This window comes from Chamaea fasciata, unplaced genomic scaffold (genome assembly GCF_029207755.1).
Source record: "Chamaea fasciata isolate MVZ Bird 193981 ecotype frontalis unplaced genomic scaffold, bChaFas1.0.hap1 SCAF_13, whole genome shotgun sequence".
Classification (NCBI taxonomy): domain Eukaryota; kingdom Metazoa; phylum Chordata; class Aves; order Passeriformes; family Sylviidae; genus Chamaea; species Chamaea fasciata.
In genome coordinates this window covers 8,528,238-8,544,692 of record NW_027094098.1, presented here as the reverse complement: position 1 = coordinate 8,544,692, position 16,455 = coordinate 8,528,238, and the positions used below count along the sequence as shown (strand labels likewise).

The 16,455-nt window shown below is 35.7% G+C and overlaps 1 protein-coding gene across 1 annotated transcript in view; it reads left to right on the top strand.

Moving 5' to 3' along the window:
- Nucleotides 1-16,455, top strand: part of DNAH12 (dynein axonemal heavy chain 12) — a 59,393-nt gene that overhangs the window by 18,036 nt on the left and 24,902 nt on the right. Inside the window, exons 23-42 of the mRNA XM_066195506.1 lie at nucleotides 571-690; nucleotides 1,091-1,238; nucleotides 1,461-1,633; nucleotides 2,934-3,086; nucleotides 3,493-3,732; nucleotides 4,176-4,421; nucleotides 4,729-4,848; nucleotides 5,554-5,663; nucleotides 6,301-6,484; nucleotides 7,230-7,370; nucleotides 8,280-8,363; nucleotides 8,447-8,635; nucleotides 9,239-9,358; nucleotides 10,152-10,340; nucleotides 10,998-11,149; nucleotides 11,857-11,995; nucleotides 12,096-12,262; nucleotides 13,294-13,549; nucleotides 13,740-14,039; nucleotides 14,743-14,921. Of these exons, the coding sequence (XP_066051603.1) occupies nucleotides 571-690; nucleotides 1,091-1,238; nucleotides 1,461-1,633; nucleotides 2,934-3,086; nucleotides 3,493-3,732; nucleotides 4,176-4,421; nucleotides 4,729-4,848; nucleotides 5,554-5,663; nucleotides 6,301-6,484; nucleotides 7,230-7,370; nucleotides 8,280-8,363; nucleotides 8,447-8,635; nucleotides 9,239-9,358; nucleotides 10,152-10,340; nucleotides 10,998-11,149; nucleotides 11,857-11,995; nucleotides 12,096-12,262; nucleotides 13,294-13,549; nucleotides 13,740-14,039; nucleotides 14,743-14,921 (3,410 nt within the window). The remainder of the gene's footprint in view (nucleotides 1-570; nucleotides 691-1,090; nucleotides 1,239-1,460; nucleotides 1,634-2,933; nucleotides 3,087-3,492; nucleotides 3,733-4,175; nucleotides 4,422-4,728; nucleotides 4,849-5,553; nucleotides 5,664-6,300; nucleotides 6,485-7,229; nucleotides 7,371-8,279; nucleotides 8,364-8,446; nucleotides 8,636-9,238; nucleotides 9,359-10,151; nucleotides 10,341-10,997; nucleotides 11,150-11,856; nucleotides 11,996-12,095; nucleotides 12,263-13,293; nucleotides 13,550-13,739; nucleotides 14,040-14,742; nucleotides 14,922-16,455) is intronic.

The window sequence follows — 16,455 nt, the reverse complement described above, 5'->3', positions numbered from 1 at the left end:
ATCTTTGTTTTATGGCTGTCTTTTGGCTTTCTAAAATTCTTCCTCAGCACAGGAATTGATGAAGTTATGTGGCCAGGACCAAGTTAACATGACTTGTATTTATAGGCCAGTGATATACATTAGAGTTTAGTTTGAATAAGTCACAAGTAGTTTTCCTGTAACACTGGATATAAATTCTTCTAAAAGTTTCACAGCACTACTATTTTACAGGATGTATCACCTGATGTAATAGTTCAGGTTTCTTTTGAATTAGAAATAGAGTACTTGTCATATGCTTGCTTCCTCCTAAAAGAAAGTCATTAGACAGAATATATTCCTTTATTTAAAATTAACAAGTTGTGAATATTCCTGTAATATGGAAAGATAATTTTAAGAATATTTAAAATTATTAGGTAAAAAATTGTAAACCTATGGGGAAGAGAGTATTTAAAGCTCTATTTGGACGTTGCAAATAGGAAAATAGTATTCTTCAGGAAGGAGTAGTAATAGGATTACATTATAAGCTTCCGTATTTCATTGTGATATATATTCCCAGACACTAAGTTTGTAAAATGTATTTAACTCTTTCAGGCATATCTAGAGACTGAGAGAAAGCGCTGGGTTCTGGAATGGCCTGGCCAAGTAGTACTGTGTGTGTCTCAAATGTACTGGACAAGTGAGGTACATGAAGTTCTTCGTGATGATCCCAAGGTACTGTGTAATGCATAATTTTTTAGAAATCTTTCTTAGTGTTTCATTTCAGCTGATGTATTTTGCTTAATCAAACAGTTTTTTCACAATTAAAATTTGAAAAATGGTGAACATGTGTGTTTGACATACATGAATTTATGTACAGTGATTTATACCTTTCATTCAAGTACTTGAATATTCTTATTTAGACCAGTCATAGTTTAAACGGTAGCTTTGCAACATAGATGTGATGTTTATAATACGAATGTGGATAAGAAGTTGATGCAAAACCATGACAATATAAAAGAATAGTTTAATAAGCAACCTCTGTTAAGATATCTAGTCAGCATGGCAGTCTGGAACACTTGAAACTGTGATATAACCAGTTTCAAAATTACCTTTTGTCTCCTAGGGTTTAAAGGGTTATTATGATACACTTCAGCTTCAACTTAATGATATTGTAGAATTGGTAAGAGGAAAACTGTCAAAGCAAACAAGGATTACACTGAGTGCCTTGGTTACTATTGATGTTCATGCTAGAGATGTCATCAAGGAAATGATAGAAAGTGGTAATTATATTTTAAGACATTTTTCTTAACACATATTTAATGAAAAATCATTAACCAATCAGATTTTACTGCCTAAAATAGTATAGTCCTAAGATGGGTTTGTGAGTATTTGGCTTCAAGCACCAACATTAATAATTTCAAAGCTGTTTTAAATTCAACCCTAATAGAAAATCCAACTATCTACAACGTCTTTTATGATTACTGTCAACTCTTTTTTGTCAGGTGTGCAGAGTGAAACAGACTTCCAGTGGCTGGCACAGCTGCGCTATTATTGGCAGAACAAGAGCGTTCGCGTGTGCATCATTAACTGCAATGTGAAATACGCCTACGAGTACCTGGGGAACTCCCCCCGCCTGGTGATCACTCCTCTCACAGACAGGTGTTACCGTACCCTGGTATGAGCTTCCTCCCGGGGTACTGCAGATTCTATTTACTGTGCTGTAGTATTGCTCACACCGTTCAGTGCAACTGTCCTTTTAGGGCTTATGGTTATTGTCAGACTCTGCTGTTTCTGCTAGAAGGAGGTTGGTAATTTTTTACAGAATATTAACCATGAAAATCACTCGTGACAACAAATCTGGACAGCCCACCAGCCTGACTGAAACATTAGTGTGTTCTGTTGCGGCCGTGCTTTTTAAAAAAACACAGGAAAATCAGATAATATTTGGTTACTGTACAGATTATGAGAATGCAAAGTGCTTTTCTGATGTTCTGTGGCTGCTAAATTAAGTGGAGAAGGATTCGCTTGTGATCACATTGTTCCTAGGACAAGTACAAGTTTGGCAACTTTTTAGTATTCCTGCTCTTGGCAGAGGTGTTTATTATTGTACTGGTTTATACTCAGCTAACATGACAACTGAAAGTTACCAAAGTAATCTCAGCTTTTCTTGCTGTCTGTTACTGCAGTCTCTTTGCTGGAGTATGATTTCAAGTTTTCATAGACACCCATGGTGTGGCTGTAGGTGATGCTTGATATCTGTTTGTCAAAACATCAAGGTACATTGATGTGAGAGGGTGATGCTGCTGGTGGTCTCAGTTTTAGGCTCACAAACCTTGAATCAGAGCACAGCAGGTGGGAGCCTGGCATTCTGGCAAATAGAAGTCGTGTCCTTTGCCCATCAAGGTCTTAATAAAGTGTTCTCAGAACTTGTCAGTCAGTACAGATGTGGCCCTGTAACTGTAGATTGGACTGTTTGTTTAAAGTCTGCAAAATTTTGCTTTCTGTCTGATTTCTTCCTGCTTCAATGGAATATAGGAGAGTATATGGAATGGTCAATGGAAGGCATGTAGATCAAAGGGGGATGGTGTGGGAAAGAAAAATAAAAGAGAAAAAAAGTATATTAAAGGACAAACAGAGAGAGAAAGGAGCAACAATAACTGCAACAAATTTAACTTGAAAGGTGTATCTAAACAAGCACTGAAAGATTTGGTATAATAAAATTTGAGTAACCGATCATGGCTATGATGATAATAAAATGAAACCCTCTGTTAGGGTCAAAATTAGATCCTCTTACATTTTTTTCCCAGCTGTCAGTCCATTTCAGATTGTTTTTAATTAATAAAACCAAACTTTTTATGCTAGATAAAATAAGTGTATGAAACTATAATGTGCAATTTAATTCTACCATTTACATTCAGAAGAATTTCATATGAATGAAGTACAAATAATTTCCATTAACTGTTTCTGTGCTTTAGATTGGAGCCTTTTATTTAAACCTCGGAGGTGCCCCAGAGGGTCCAGCAGGAACAGGTAAAACAGAGACCACCAAAGATTTGGCTAAAGCTCTTGCTGTTCAGTGTGTTGTTTTCAACTGCTCTGATGGCCTTGATTACCTGGCAATGGGAAAGGTAAATAGAAAATATGTCTTGTATTTTATTTTTAGCAGGAAAATTTTAGGGTCCCTATTTTGCAGAGACAAATAAATGTGACACCTGTGGTCTGCTACCCTTAGATGCTCTATGCTGTTCTCTACTTATTTCTTTTTCTGTGCTTTATGAAAACCTATTAAGTTGCTAATTAAAACATGAAAGAAACAAAAGTTCATGGGATTGGGAACTTCTGATTTAGCTTGCTTTAGAATCAAAAACTTTGTTCTTCGGTACATCATCGATCTATGATCTAGACAGGTTTAAGCATTATTATCATGATTGTATTTTTTAAATCTAATTAATCTTCCAGCATTATAGTCTTAGTTTCTTTTGAATCTTCTAAGGCTCTGTTAGTAATATTATTGGTTTGTTTCTTCATTTGCAGTTTTTCAAGGGTTTGGCTTCATCAGGTGCCTGGGCATGTTTTGATGAATTCAATCGCATTGAACTGGAAGTGCTGTCTGTAGTGGCACAGCAGATCCTTTGCATCCAAAGAGCCATACAGATAAAGCTAGAAACATTTAATTTTGAAGGAACTGAGCTAAAGCTTAATCCCAACTGTTTTATAGCAATTACTATGAATCCAGGTTATGCAGGACGTTCTGAACTTCCAGATAATCTGAAGGTAAAATAATAAGATCGATGTGTCTGTGGCCTTTGTGATGACTGTTTTGACCAGATGGGCTGTTTCCGTAAGGAGGCTTTGCTAAATGAAAGCAGAGAGAGTATGCCATGAGGAGCACACCAACTGCAGTTTGCTGAAAGAAAGGGGGTGCATTCTCTCCTCATATTTTCCTTCCTTACTGCTGGATGTATCTGTGCAAGGGGAAAATTGCATTCTTGAGACAGTGCTGAGGGAAAAGAGCTGTGGAGGACAATGCCTTTTTTGCGCTGCATTGTACATTAAGATGGATAGTGGTAGCTCAGTTAGGTTAACTTCCTAGGGAGTCATAAGCTGCAAATATTGATAATTTTGTTTTATGGTGGGATGAATACTGTAAAAGTTCTGAATTGCTTTCCATTCCTAAATCAATTATTTAAAGATCTATCATTGGGTATGTATTTCAGGTCCTTTTCCGAACGGTAGCCATGATGGTTCCAAACTATGCTCTGATAGCAGAAATTTCCCTCTATTCATATGGATTTTTGAATGCTAAATCACTGTCAGTGAAGATAGTCATGACCTACAGGCTTTGTTCAGAACAGCTTTCCTCTCAGTATCACTATGACTATGGCATGCGGGCAGTCAAAGCTGTGCTGGTGGCTGCAGGAAATCTGAAGTTAAAATTTCCCACAGAAGATGAAGATATATTGGTGAGTTCCTGAGGGACTATTTGTTTGAGGAGTTTCACAGGCATATGCAGTTCTGAGTTCTGAAGACAGTTCCAGCACATCTTGTCACATCACTGAACCATATTTTGTAGTTTGTGAAATGAAGACAATAAAATACATGCTGCGTTTTCCGGGGCTGTGCTGATAATTGCACAGTTGGGCTTAACTTCTTATCAAAGGCCCCATTTAATGAATTCATCTTTGTTACATACTAGGTTATTTTAATTGCTGAAGACCTTATGCTCTGTCTCTTAATAAGAACAGTAAAATACATATTTGTTTCTTCTAGCTTCTTCGATCAATTAAAGATGTGAATGAGCCCAAATTTTTGTCACATGATATACCTCTCTTCATGGGTATAACCAGTGATTTATTTCCTGGAATCAAGCTTCCTGAGGCAGACTACAATGTAAGTACTCTTAATTTTTCCTTGGTCATGATCATTGTTGATTGTTTTGTGGTGATTTGCTTTTTAATCAGGTGCAATTAATACAGTGAGGTATTTCAAGATGAGCAAAATTGCTGAATGTTTGCAATGAAACTTTGTAGCAAAGGGAATTCTTTTATCTGTGCTGAATATAATCCGCATCTGAGTTCCCTCACATTCAGAAGGATTGTGCATTACAGATTGGGAATTGACCTGCATATTTACCAAGTTTTAGGCTTTCTGATTTCTTTCCTAATTTTTGGACATAATTAAATGAGATTAAGGTTTGTGCCTTGATTTTATTTTTCGCAACACTTGAAGCAATCTTTGTAGGAGAATGGTTGGAAAGGATGGGGGTGTTGGAAAAACCAAATTGGATTAACTTTTAAGTTTTCAGTAAATACTACGATCTTGAAAAAAGTCTATGGTTCTGAAGCACACTGGTGGTTTTCTGAGGGTGATATGCCTTCTCCTCAAGATAAAAATTGTAGTTAAATCCTCTTCTAGCACATGAAGTACAGAAGTGGGAATTTTTTTCCTCCAGAAGTGTGCTATATTCTGAGTAATACTATTTCAGTTATTAATTAATTTGAAACCCTTTCTGATGAGCATAAAGTCTTCTATTGTCATGCAGGACAGTAATTTAAATTGTAGCCAGCGTAAGATTATGATTTGTTTTGATTTTAGGATTTTCTGGAATGCGCCAATGAATGTTGCACTCAACATAATGTCCAACCTGTACAAACTTTTATGCAGAAAATGATACAGACATATGAAATGATGATTGTTAGACATGGGTAAGGTTCTCATCACTGCATTATCTGTTGTAATTCTCACTTATACTGTAGCAGTTAGTTATATGAAGTTATAGAAGGTTTTGAGGGTGGCATAGTAATATTCCTCTTTGTTCCAATCACCTTTGGAACAGGTGATTAATGATACTGCTTTTGCATGCCCCAAAATTCTTGTGGATGTATGTCTCTGGAATTGTACTCTTCCTGATATCAGAAGCATTTGCACGTGTATAATGATTTTACATGCTGATATCAGTATGGTGAAAATTAGGACTGTAAAAGCTTATTTGTATTATAATATTAGTTGTCAGATCTGTGCCATTTTATTCTTATCTTTTGTTACAGAATAGCAAGTGTGTGGAGGAGATATATACAATATTAACCATATGATGGTTAATATTCAGCTCATTAATTAATCTTCTCTGTAAGATTGTGCAATCAGATTTGCATGTGCAAATAAACTGGGTTTGTGGAAATGTTTTTTTTATATTCAAAGAAATCTTATTTGCTTTAATTTTTGAAAATAAGGTGAAAATTAGCTTTTAGCCTGTTTGATACTGTTGGCCTTCATGTCATCTGTAAAAGTCTAAATTGCAAGACAAATTTATTAATGGCACAATTCTTTTTTTTCATCTAACAGCTTCATGCTGGTGGGGGAGCCATTTTCTGGGAAGACCAAAGTTCTACACGTGTTGGCAGATACGCTGTCTCTTATGAAAAAGCGTGGTTATGGTGAGGAAGAAAAAGTCATTTACAGAACTGTGAATCCAAAATCAATCACTATGGGCCAGCTCTTTGGGCAGTTTGATCTGGTATCCCATGAGGTAATGTATGTTTAAAAAATAATGTTTCCTGTGTATTATGTTTCCATTATTATGGATAGTAGACTCTTAAATTAATAATTTTATTATTTTAAACATGGATGAGAACACAGTTGTAAATTTTATGTTAACTAATATTTTTGTGGCCTGTTTTTAATTAGGATATTAAAAAATGCAGTACCATATGTGTATGCAGTTATATAGGTTTAAATATGAAAAAAAAAAGCAATACCATTTTGAAGGTCATTTTCCTCTTATAGGTGCATCTATACTAGGAAATCATATTAAACATAATTGTATTCATTTTTCTGTCTGTTCTTAACTGTATAATCAAAGTAAGGCAAAAACTCTCTAGAAAAATCTCTGAACTCATGGGTTCCCAAGTGTGAAACTTTTTTTTGGAGGAGGAATGAAATGAAGTAGTAAATGTGAAATAGTTAAACCTCAGGTGACTCTGGAAAGAAACAGATGCAAGACAGGGCAGAAGCACTTCTAAGTTTCAGTAAGTCAAATTGCTGGTCTTTTTTGTCCCAGTATTTTTTCAAGTGAAAAAAAATGGGTTTTTAAATTTGCTGTTAAGACCCTTGGTGAAACTCTGAAGTTACGTGCTGCTCTCTGCAGCACAAGAGGAGAACAGTTAAAAGTGAGGGATAATGGAAAGCAAAGGGAAGGGTTTCTGTGGCTGGCACCTCACGTTGAACTCTGTGTTCTTTGTTTCCCTCCCCATTGCCACATCCACCCCTGTCAGTGGACAGACGGGGTTGTAGCTACAACCTTCAGGAAATTCGCGTTGTCCGAGACCCCGGAACGCAAATGGGTCATCTTCGATGGCCCCATCGATACTCTGTGGATAGAGAGCATGAACACAGTGCTGGATGACAACAAAAAGGTATCAGTCAGTGAAAAAACATGCCTGAATTAAATTATGTGATACTTTGAAAGTAGCCTTCTACATATAAAACCGCAAATACAAACTGCAGTGCCTGACTTTTCAAAAGATGGCATTGGTGACAAGTAGTGAGCTTTTTTTTTTAAGCAGTTTTTGATTTTTCTTTTTTTGTTTGGTTTGTTTGTTTGTATTGGAATCATAAGCACAGTATCAACTCATTGTTGGGAGACATGAATATGTAGTATTTCCCTAATGCCGTAATGTAATTTTCTAACATAAATAATTGAAATTTAAATGTCAGAAATTGCAATTAATTATATAATATTAACCCCATTATTTCTAAGACTGCACAAACCTAGACACTTAAATTTCAAGACAATCCCAAGACACAAAGGGTTGCATTTTCAAAATAACGGCTTCTGACGTCAAAATTGCAGCACCACTTTTGTAAATGGGCCCTAGGAGTCTCAAAGCAAATACAAAAATTAGAGACAAGGTTTACACCTTTAAGTTCTGGATGATAATGTGTCAAAATACTCAAACTGGACTCTTACTTTAATATGAAAGGGTAGTGTGTCTCCAGCTGGAATGCTTCAGTATTAGCAGCAGTAGCTGCAGATATCTTTTGTCCTTTCTTCTTGCTGTCTTTTCTTCATCCTGTCACATGCAAGATTGTTTGTAATGAACCTACTGGTAGGTTACTAAGGAGTACTATGGTTTAAGTGAAGAATTTAGCTAAAACCTGATAAGAATCTATTGCTGCAAGTGGTTAAACATTCTATGTAGTTGACCTTACCTTTGATTTTACTTGGTTTTGCCAATTTTCATATAGGACTTCTCTGTGATAGGAAGTGTAATTTAGTACTAGTTTTTTTTTCTAATCTTGCATGTTATTTTTTATTTTTCAAGCTTTGTTTGATGAGTGGAGAAGTCATCCAAATGTCCCCTCAGATGACTCTTATTTTTGAAACAATGGATCTTTCCCAGGCATCAGTAAGTTTGGTATTTAATGAAAACATAAAACAAAATTCAGTCTATTAAATGCACAATAAAATGAGTTTACCATTTTTCCTTAGCCTGCTACAGTCAGTCGTTGTGGCATGATTTATTTTGAACCTTCTCAGCTGGGCTGGAGGCCACTTGTTACCTCTTGGCTGAATAAACTGCCTGAACCTTTGAAGTCAGAGGAACATCAAAATCTTCTGCAGGGACTTTTTGATTGGTTGGTACCACCAGCATTAAGAGTCCGTCAGAAACTGTGCAAGGTATTTTTTGCCTTTTTTTCCTGCAGCAGTTAGTGGCCATTTCCGTTCTGTTACCCTTGGTGGGAGGTGACTGTTCTCTCATGACAAGTACAGCTAGAATGAATATGCAGCTCTTAGGACCAGTTTGAAGAGTTAAAATGACAATGTTAGTTAAGGCTTGAAACTTGATCATAGTTTTCTTCTTCTTCTGTACATTTTGTTCATTTTGTACATTTTTTTTCTTTAAAGGTGTCATGTTGTAAAAGGAAGGACTTTTTAAGTTTTAGGGGAAATGTGTAGTTCCTTGCAAGCTCAGTGTGACACTGCTTAGAATTTTGTTCATGCTTGGCTGTAGTTACTTCTGTGAGTTTTGTTTTGGTTTAGGATGTTTCATTGTAGTGTTCACATGGTAGCCATGAACATGGTTAACAAGCTAAAGGTCTTGGCATTTCAATGACTGAGGAGGGCAAATGATTTTTTGAGTAAAAGTCAGTGTAAACCTTGCCTTCTAGTATATGTTCAGAATTAGCTAGTGGAGTGATCTAATGGTGTTAGTATTTTATCTCCAAAAGATAAATAAACGGAACGAGTAAAGTATGACATCCAACCTTTTGAATCTCTTAGGAACTGCTGCCTACAAGTGATATCAATGTTGTAGTAGCTCTCACACGGATTTTTGAAATGTTGATATGTCCAGCTGTGCAAGAAGATCCCACCAACAAAAACATCCGTGCCTGGATTATGGTTGGTTTTTTAACATGGAGCAAAATATATTAGTATATTTGTTTCTCTATGTGCTTCTTTTCAAAACAATTTTACTAATCCAAATAATTTTAATTTGTGAGTAAGAGACGTGAAACAATTTTACTGCCTCATTGCTCTCTCTCCCCATACTCTGGAGGTACCCAGATGAGATGGAAGTCTTAAAAGTGACAAATACAATTAAAATTTTTTATTCTTTTTCCAATCAAATGGGATAGTGTTTTTATTTAATGGGCTTTTTAAATAACCAAGAAGTTAGCTAAAGCAAAGGGTCTTCTTTCTATTAAAGGAAATAAATATTCATGCAACACCAACTGACTTGTTTGAGCAAAATTTCTGTCTGAGAGGGTTTTCTGACAGTTATTTTAGTTGGATCCTCTGTCTGACCTTATATGATTATTCTTATGAAAAATTGAAGAAAATAGAATGTGAAAGTAGTTATTTAAAATTAAATTAGAAAATTCCTAGACCCTGGTTTGTCATTAGAACTCTTCTCAGGCTTTGTCATGTGACATACTGCTGTAGTCAGTGGCCTTTATTTTTTGTTCTCTCTCCCTCTCTCTCTCTTTCTCTTTCTGTCCTTGAGTAAGATTATTTGTGTGCTCTGTCTACAGTCAGATTTCTAAATCTCTTTAGGCCAGGGGTATTCAAGGGCAATGTTAACATCTCTCTGCTTAACAATATTTTTTTAGAATTATGCTTGTTAATCGGACTGTACAAGGTTCATGTAGTGTGTCAGTTTGTAAGACGGTTACTAATTTTTTTGCCTTTGCAGGGTTGTTTTGCTTTTGCTATTACCTGGTCGATTGGCGGAACTTGTGATGGTGACAGCAGGACAATTTTTGATAATTTCTTGAGGGAAACTTTGTCTGGGAAATCTGTAACAAATCCTGTACCAGAGAATTTGGGAACATGGGAGTGTCCCTTAGGAGAGAAAGGCTTGGTCTATGACTACGTGTATGAGGTAGGACTGGCTTCTGCATCCACTAAATAGATTCTACAGTCCTAATAGGAGGAAAATGCAGCTAGGTGGGTATTTTAACTTTATGAAGCCTGTTGGATGTTGTAGTGTGTTGGTTGGATTAAATCCCACAATACATTTTCCATTTATTTTTCAAATACCAGCATACTGACCAATTTTTAAATAAAATACTAAGATGTATATTTCAGTTAAATTTGTAATACTGCAGCTGTATATTTCTTCTGTAACCCAAGCTCAGTCGGCAGATTTAAATCTGCTTTTCTATAGACGGAATAATATGGACTGTTCAGAATGAAAGCAGAATATTAAGTGATAGGTAGTTTGTGTTACATTTTTTGTTTATAGTGCCTATTAGACTCCTTTTTTCTCTTGGTTTTTTTGTTGTGATTTTCTGTGTGTGTGGTTTTTTTTGTTTGTTTGCACTGAACAAAACTTTTAAGAAAATAAAGGAGTCTAAGTTAAGGTATGTACTTTAATTCTTTACTAGTGGGGTAAAACAAACTAACTGTGAACTTTTGAAACATCAAATATTCATTAATTTTTAAAAATCCTTTGCTTTAATTTGTCAGAAGTGAAGTAGTAGAGAAAACGTTTCATATGTAAAACACCAGTCTGTTCTACATCTGTGTTTCTTCGTAGCTCAAAGGCAATGTACGTTGGGCTCACTGGAATGAATTTATTGAACAGATTAGTTTCAGTGATAAAAATCTGAAGATTCAAGATATTATAGTCCCAACTATGGATACAGTTCGCTATACCTATTTGCTAGACCTGTTCATTACCCATGGAAAGTAAGTTGCTTCACTACAAATTTCTGAACTGAAATTTGATCATAGGTAGAAATATCTCTTCTTTCCTTTGAGTTAATTGTTTTTGTCAAGCCCTCAGTTCATTTGGCCTTTTAAAACAGACATTTACTACAAACAAAACAAAAATGGCCCAAATGTCTGGTTTTAGTTTTTTTGTGAAACCTTATTACAGTCTAACTTTAGTATTTGCAGTCTGATGATGCTCTTAGGACAGTGCAAAAATTGTTGCACTCTCTTTCTGCTTTGGCAATTAAATACATATTTTAGGATTTTTTTCTTTGATTGATCCTATCAAAATCAGTTGTATTAGCCATGGTCAGATCATATAAGAAAATGAAATAAAAACTAGCCTCAGGTTCCAAGGCTGAAAGTTTTATGAAGTTTGAATTAATGAAAGACCTGTCAGGAGAAATTTAACTCCCCTGTGTGTTCATATACTCCAACACCCGTAGAATGAGGGAATGATAAATTTTTATTTCTCCTTCCATTTTCTTGATGGTGGAAGCAAACTAAAATTATGAGAGAGTTTAATAAATGCCTTAGAACACTTTAGTTTCTTTGTTAGGCAAGTGATGCTTTTAGAGGTAGAAAAAGAAGGATAAGTTAGTAAAAGCTTTGACTTCTAGCTGCTTTTAGTTGACAGTGTTAGGTTTCTGCAGTATGTGTGCTTTATTTCTGTCTTTGTGAAGACCACTGCTTCTAGTGGGACCAACAGGAACTGGGAAATCTGTGTATGTCAAGGACAAGTTAATGAACAACTTGGAAAAGGAGCACTACTTCCCCTTCTTCATGAATTTTTCAGCTCGAACCAATGCCAATCAGACTCAGGTTAGTAGAACAGATAATTTTCTCAAGGAGAACAGGTCTCGAGGAGATTGTGGACATGAATATGTAATCTGTGTTCTGTATGATCCTGTTTGCGTTGCAGAGCATTATTATGGCCAGGCTGGACAAGAGGCGCAAAGGAGTTTTTGGCCCTCCAATGGGAAAAAAGTGCATTATTTTTGTAGACGATATGAATATGCCTGCTTTGGAGAAGTATGGAGCACAACCTCCTATAGAACTTTTAAGACAGTTCTTTGACCATGGATTTTGGTAATTATTTGAAATACAACTGATTTTTTTTTTTCTGTATTTGCGGTTACACTTATTTATTAACTGGAATTTTATTTCCAAAACTTTTTTGAAGTGCTTTGTAAATGCTAATGTAGATTTAGCTTATATAAAAACACATTATTTAAAATTGAAGCAACTTGCATATTACTCTCTAAGGACTTCTCAGTTTAGGAAATTCATGATCAAATTCATTTTGAGTGTTTTAAAATGTTCTATTGCTGAACTTCAGCAGAGTTAATATACATTAAATAAAATTATTCATTTCTGTCTTGATTATTTTAATTTTTTTTCCAGTGCAGTTTCTTGGGTATTTTCTTTCTCATCCTCCTTAGAGTGAGTCAGCAGTCTTCCGTACATATCTACATATATATTTATATAACTTACGATTTTATTTCTTATGTTGGTTTTCCCTATTAGTCACTAATTTTTTTAACAATTCTTTTTTTTAAATTTACAGTGAAATCAGATCTGATAATAGGCATGAAATAAAATTAGTTGAAAGTCTTCCCTGCTTTTGAGGTTTTTGGCTTTGCTTATATTGGAAGAGTGAAACAGGTGTTTTCCTGAGTCTGGATCATTCTACGATTCCAGGCACTTCTCAAATACAACTACTCTTAGGATTCCAGGCACTGCTCAAATATCTGTTGCTCTAGAATAGAGATAATATATCTTGACACGTTGCAGTTTTAATACTCAGAATTTCCTATCAGGTTTTATGGAACACAATTTAAACAAATAATCTTTCGGGCCAGAAAAGATTAACTGGTTCACAAATAAAGGACTAGGGGTTTGTTTTGGTTTGGGTTTTTTTAGGGAGGAGGGGTTGTTTGTTTTTAGAAAGATAATATATATATAAATATATATTATATTACAGAATGCCTACTATGTTGTTATATATTTTTGAATACTTTTTTATGTATGCAGAGAGTGGTCTGTCATATAGATGCATCTAAGATGTAACAAGTGTGTTACACCTGTATTTAAGTGTCACATGGCATTTAATTTTGAAGGTATGATTTCAAGGACACCTCTAAAATCACGCTTGTTGACATCCAGTTAGTGGCTGCCATGGGGCCTCCAGGGGGTGGGAGGAACCCTGTCACCCCTCGGTTACTGCGGCACTTCAACGTCTGCACCATCAACTCTTTCAGCGATGAAACAATGATCCGCATCTTCTCTACCGTAGTAGCTCTTTACCTCAGGATTAATGACTTTCCTTCTGACTTCTCCACAATTGGAAACCAAATTGTCACTGCCACTTTAGAGGTAAGAGGCAAATATGCTACTGGACATTTCCTTCAGTTTGTTCATTGAAGTTCCTTTGGCTCTACAGTAATGGAGTGCGAAAAGTTATTTTTGGAGAAATAACATTTTAAAAGGCATTTAGGAATTATGATAATAACACAGTCAGTGTTACTCTTTTGATTTTGTTGTTCTCTGTTGTTGTTATCTGAAGGTGTATAAAAAAGCCATCAAAAATCTTTTGCCCACACCAGCCAAATCTCATTATACCTTCAACCTGCGTGACTTTTCACGGGTTATCCATGGCTGTTTGCTCATTAAGAAAAGTGTAGTTAAAAGCAGACATGTGATGATTCGGCTGTTCGTACACGAGGTGTTTCGTGTCTTCTATGACCGCCTGGTGGAAGATGATGACAGAGCCTGGTTGTTCAATCTAGTGAAAGATACTGTGAAAGAACATTTCAAAGAAGTATTTGATAAAGTTTTTGCACACCTTAAGGAAGGAAAATCACCTGTGAGTATCATGTTTAACTTGTTGCAAAATAATTGCTTTTATTGCAAATTTAGGACATGAAAGTTAATCATAGGTGAAATTTTGATTCAAATGCATGTGAAAGTTCGAGTTGAATTTGGCAAAATGTCTCCATGAGGAAAAAAAAAGTAGAAATGAAATTTTTTGGGAGAGTTTACCTGTTGTACATAAGCATTCTTCTCAAAAGATATTACATTTAAAATGTGAGTAAACTTACTGCTTTTCCTTAAAAGAAATTTGTACATCTGCAGCCTGTGATTGTTACTAAATTTTAGTATCCAAAATGCTGTATAGTTGTGTTATATTCTGTGTCTTTTTTTATTGTTTGTTTTTATGTCCTTTGTAATTTCTTTTGTATATAGAAGAAGTAACTTTGTGGTCTTAGTTGTCCATTTCATAATATACATGTAGGAATTTGGTGTAATCTGAAGGTCATGATTATGAGACTCTTAGTGGCTATTGGAGCCAATTGTTTTCCAAGAACAAATTAAGAATAAGTGTATAATTCAATGCAGGAAACATAATTTTGAGGGAGGTGTTGTCTGTGAGTCAAAATTTTTTGGAGTGCTTATTCTTATGTCCGGGGTATTTGTCTAAATTCTCCTTTGTTTTCTAAAATTCCAATGAGGAATACATTCATTGAATATTAAACTTGACTTCATAATTTGTTGAATATTTGCCACAGGTAACAGAAGAAAACATGAGAAGTTTATGTTTTGGTGACTACATGGTTCCAGAACTTGAGGGAGATGAAAGGCTTTATGTTGAGGTCCCAAGTATTGAGGAGTTCAGTGATATTGTGGAGCAGTGTCTGGATGAATATAATCAAACCCAAAAAACAAGAATGAACCTTGTTGTTTTCAGGTGATTATGATCTGTTTTATTGAGAGCTTTAAGCAGTAGTTGATAATTCAGAATATTCAATTTTGTGGACTGTGGTTTTTGGTATGTCTCTTCCCCTTTATGCATCCTTAAAAGTTTTTGTGGTGTTACATCTTTTTGAATGGAAGTAAACTGATTTTTCTCTTATGTTTCTCCTTCTTCTATCTGAAAGTAAATAAATGAGAAGTTTTCTCCTGAGGGACTTTGAATATTTTCCTTAGTTGTTACAGAAACGTTGTGCACTGAATCAGATAGGTGCTGTACCTCTCCTAGGCCTCTGTCACCAGTGAAGATGGATGTCACTGGACTTTCATTCCCCAAGGACAAACATTCCAAGAGGTTGATGTTCACAGTCATAGCTGTCTGTCTGCTGTGTTGTTATGCAGCGCAGCCACTCACAGCTGGTGCTGCAGCTAATGCTGTGAAATTTTAGACTCTGCAGGCCCTTATTGTTACCTTAACTTGTGATCATGCAGAGCTACAACTGAGAGAGATTAGGAGGTCAAACTCCTTCCTCCTCCCTGTTGCTAGAGATGACCACCTCTTCATATTTGCCAGGGTAACTTGACACGTAGATACTTGGTAAAGGTGATTAGGGTTACTTTAGTTGGTGGAGGTGATTAGGGTTACTTTAAACAGTTCTAATAGCAGCTTGTTTTAGTCTAGGTCATTTTCCAAGCTGGATTTCTGAGTGTCTATATATACAGCTAGGCTCACAGTTGGGAGAGCTGTCAGCCTCTGATCAGAGGCCACTTCCTGGGTGTAGAAGCAATATTCCAGTGACCTCACTGAACAGCAGCCAGGAGAGCATGTTTGACTTTAGCCTTCAAGTTCAATCTCATGGATAACATCTGATTTTGTTTCTTTTATTTTTCAAACCAAAAAACTTTTGAAAGTTTTTTTGAGATTATTTTGGATAGCTGTTCAGCTTGCTTTAATTACCCCATGCCCTGTGCTTAAGCAGGTGATCTACAGGCCTTGCTTCGTATTCTGAGATAAATCATGCCTGAGTTTTGACAAGGACTCTCAGTGATGTGCAGATACTGCTTCCTGAGGATGTTCCAATGTCAGTTCCACATAAAAGTTATAAAACATGGTCACAGGTAGAGGGAAGGGAGATGTTTGTTGATATAAACCGTGTTCCCCCAGTGGTTACTTTAAAAAGATACTTAAATTGCTGTTCTTCAAGAAAGTTAAATTTGGTAATACTGCTGTTATTTTGAAGTAGAGAATTAATGTTTTTCTTTTCCTTTGACACACTTGTCCTTATAGTGCTCCTGTTCTTACCTCTGCATCTTCTTTCTAGCAATTTTTAGTAATTTAGCTAAATACTGATATTTATGTAATAGAAGAATTGTAAGTTTTACTTTATTTTGTGGTTCATGCCCACTTTTTTTCTTCCTCTTCCTCTCTACCCCACCCCACCCTGCATTCAGAAATTTGTTTTGGAGCTGCTATTCCTGGATTTGTTTCACAGATTTATAAGTGCATAGATGTACATGTATTTGTGCTCTGC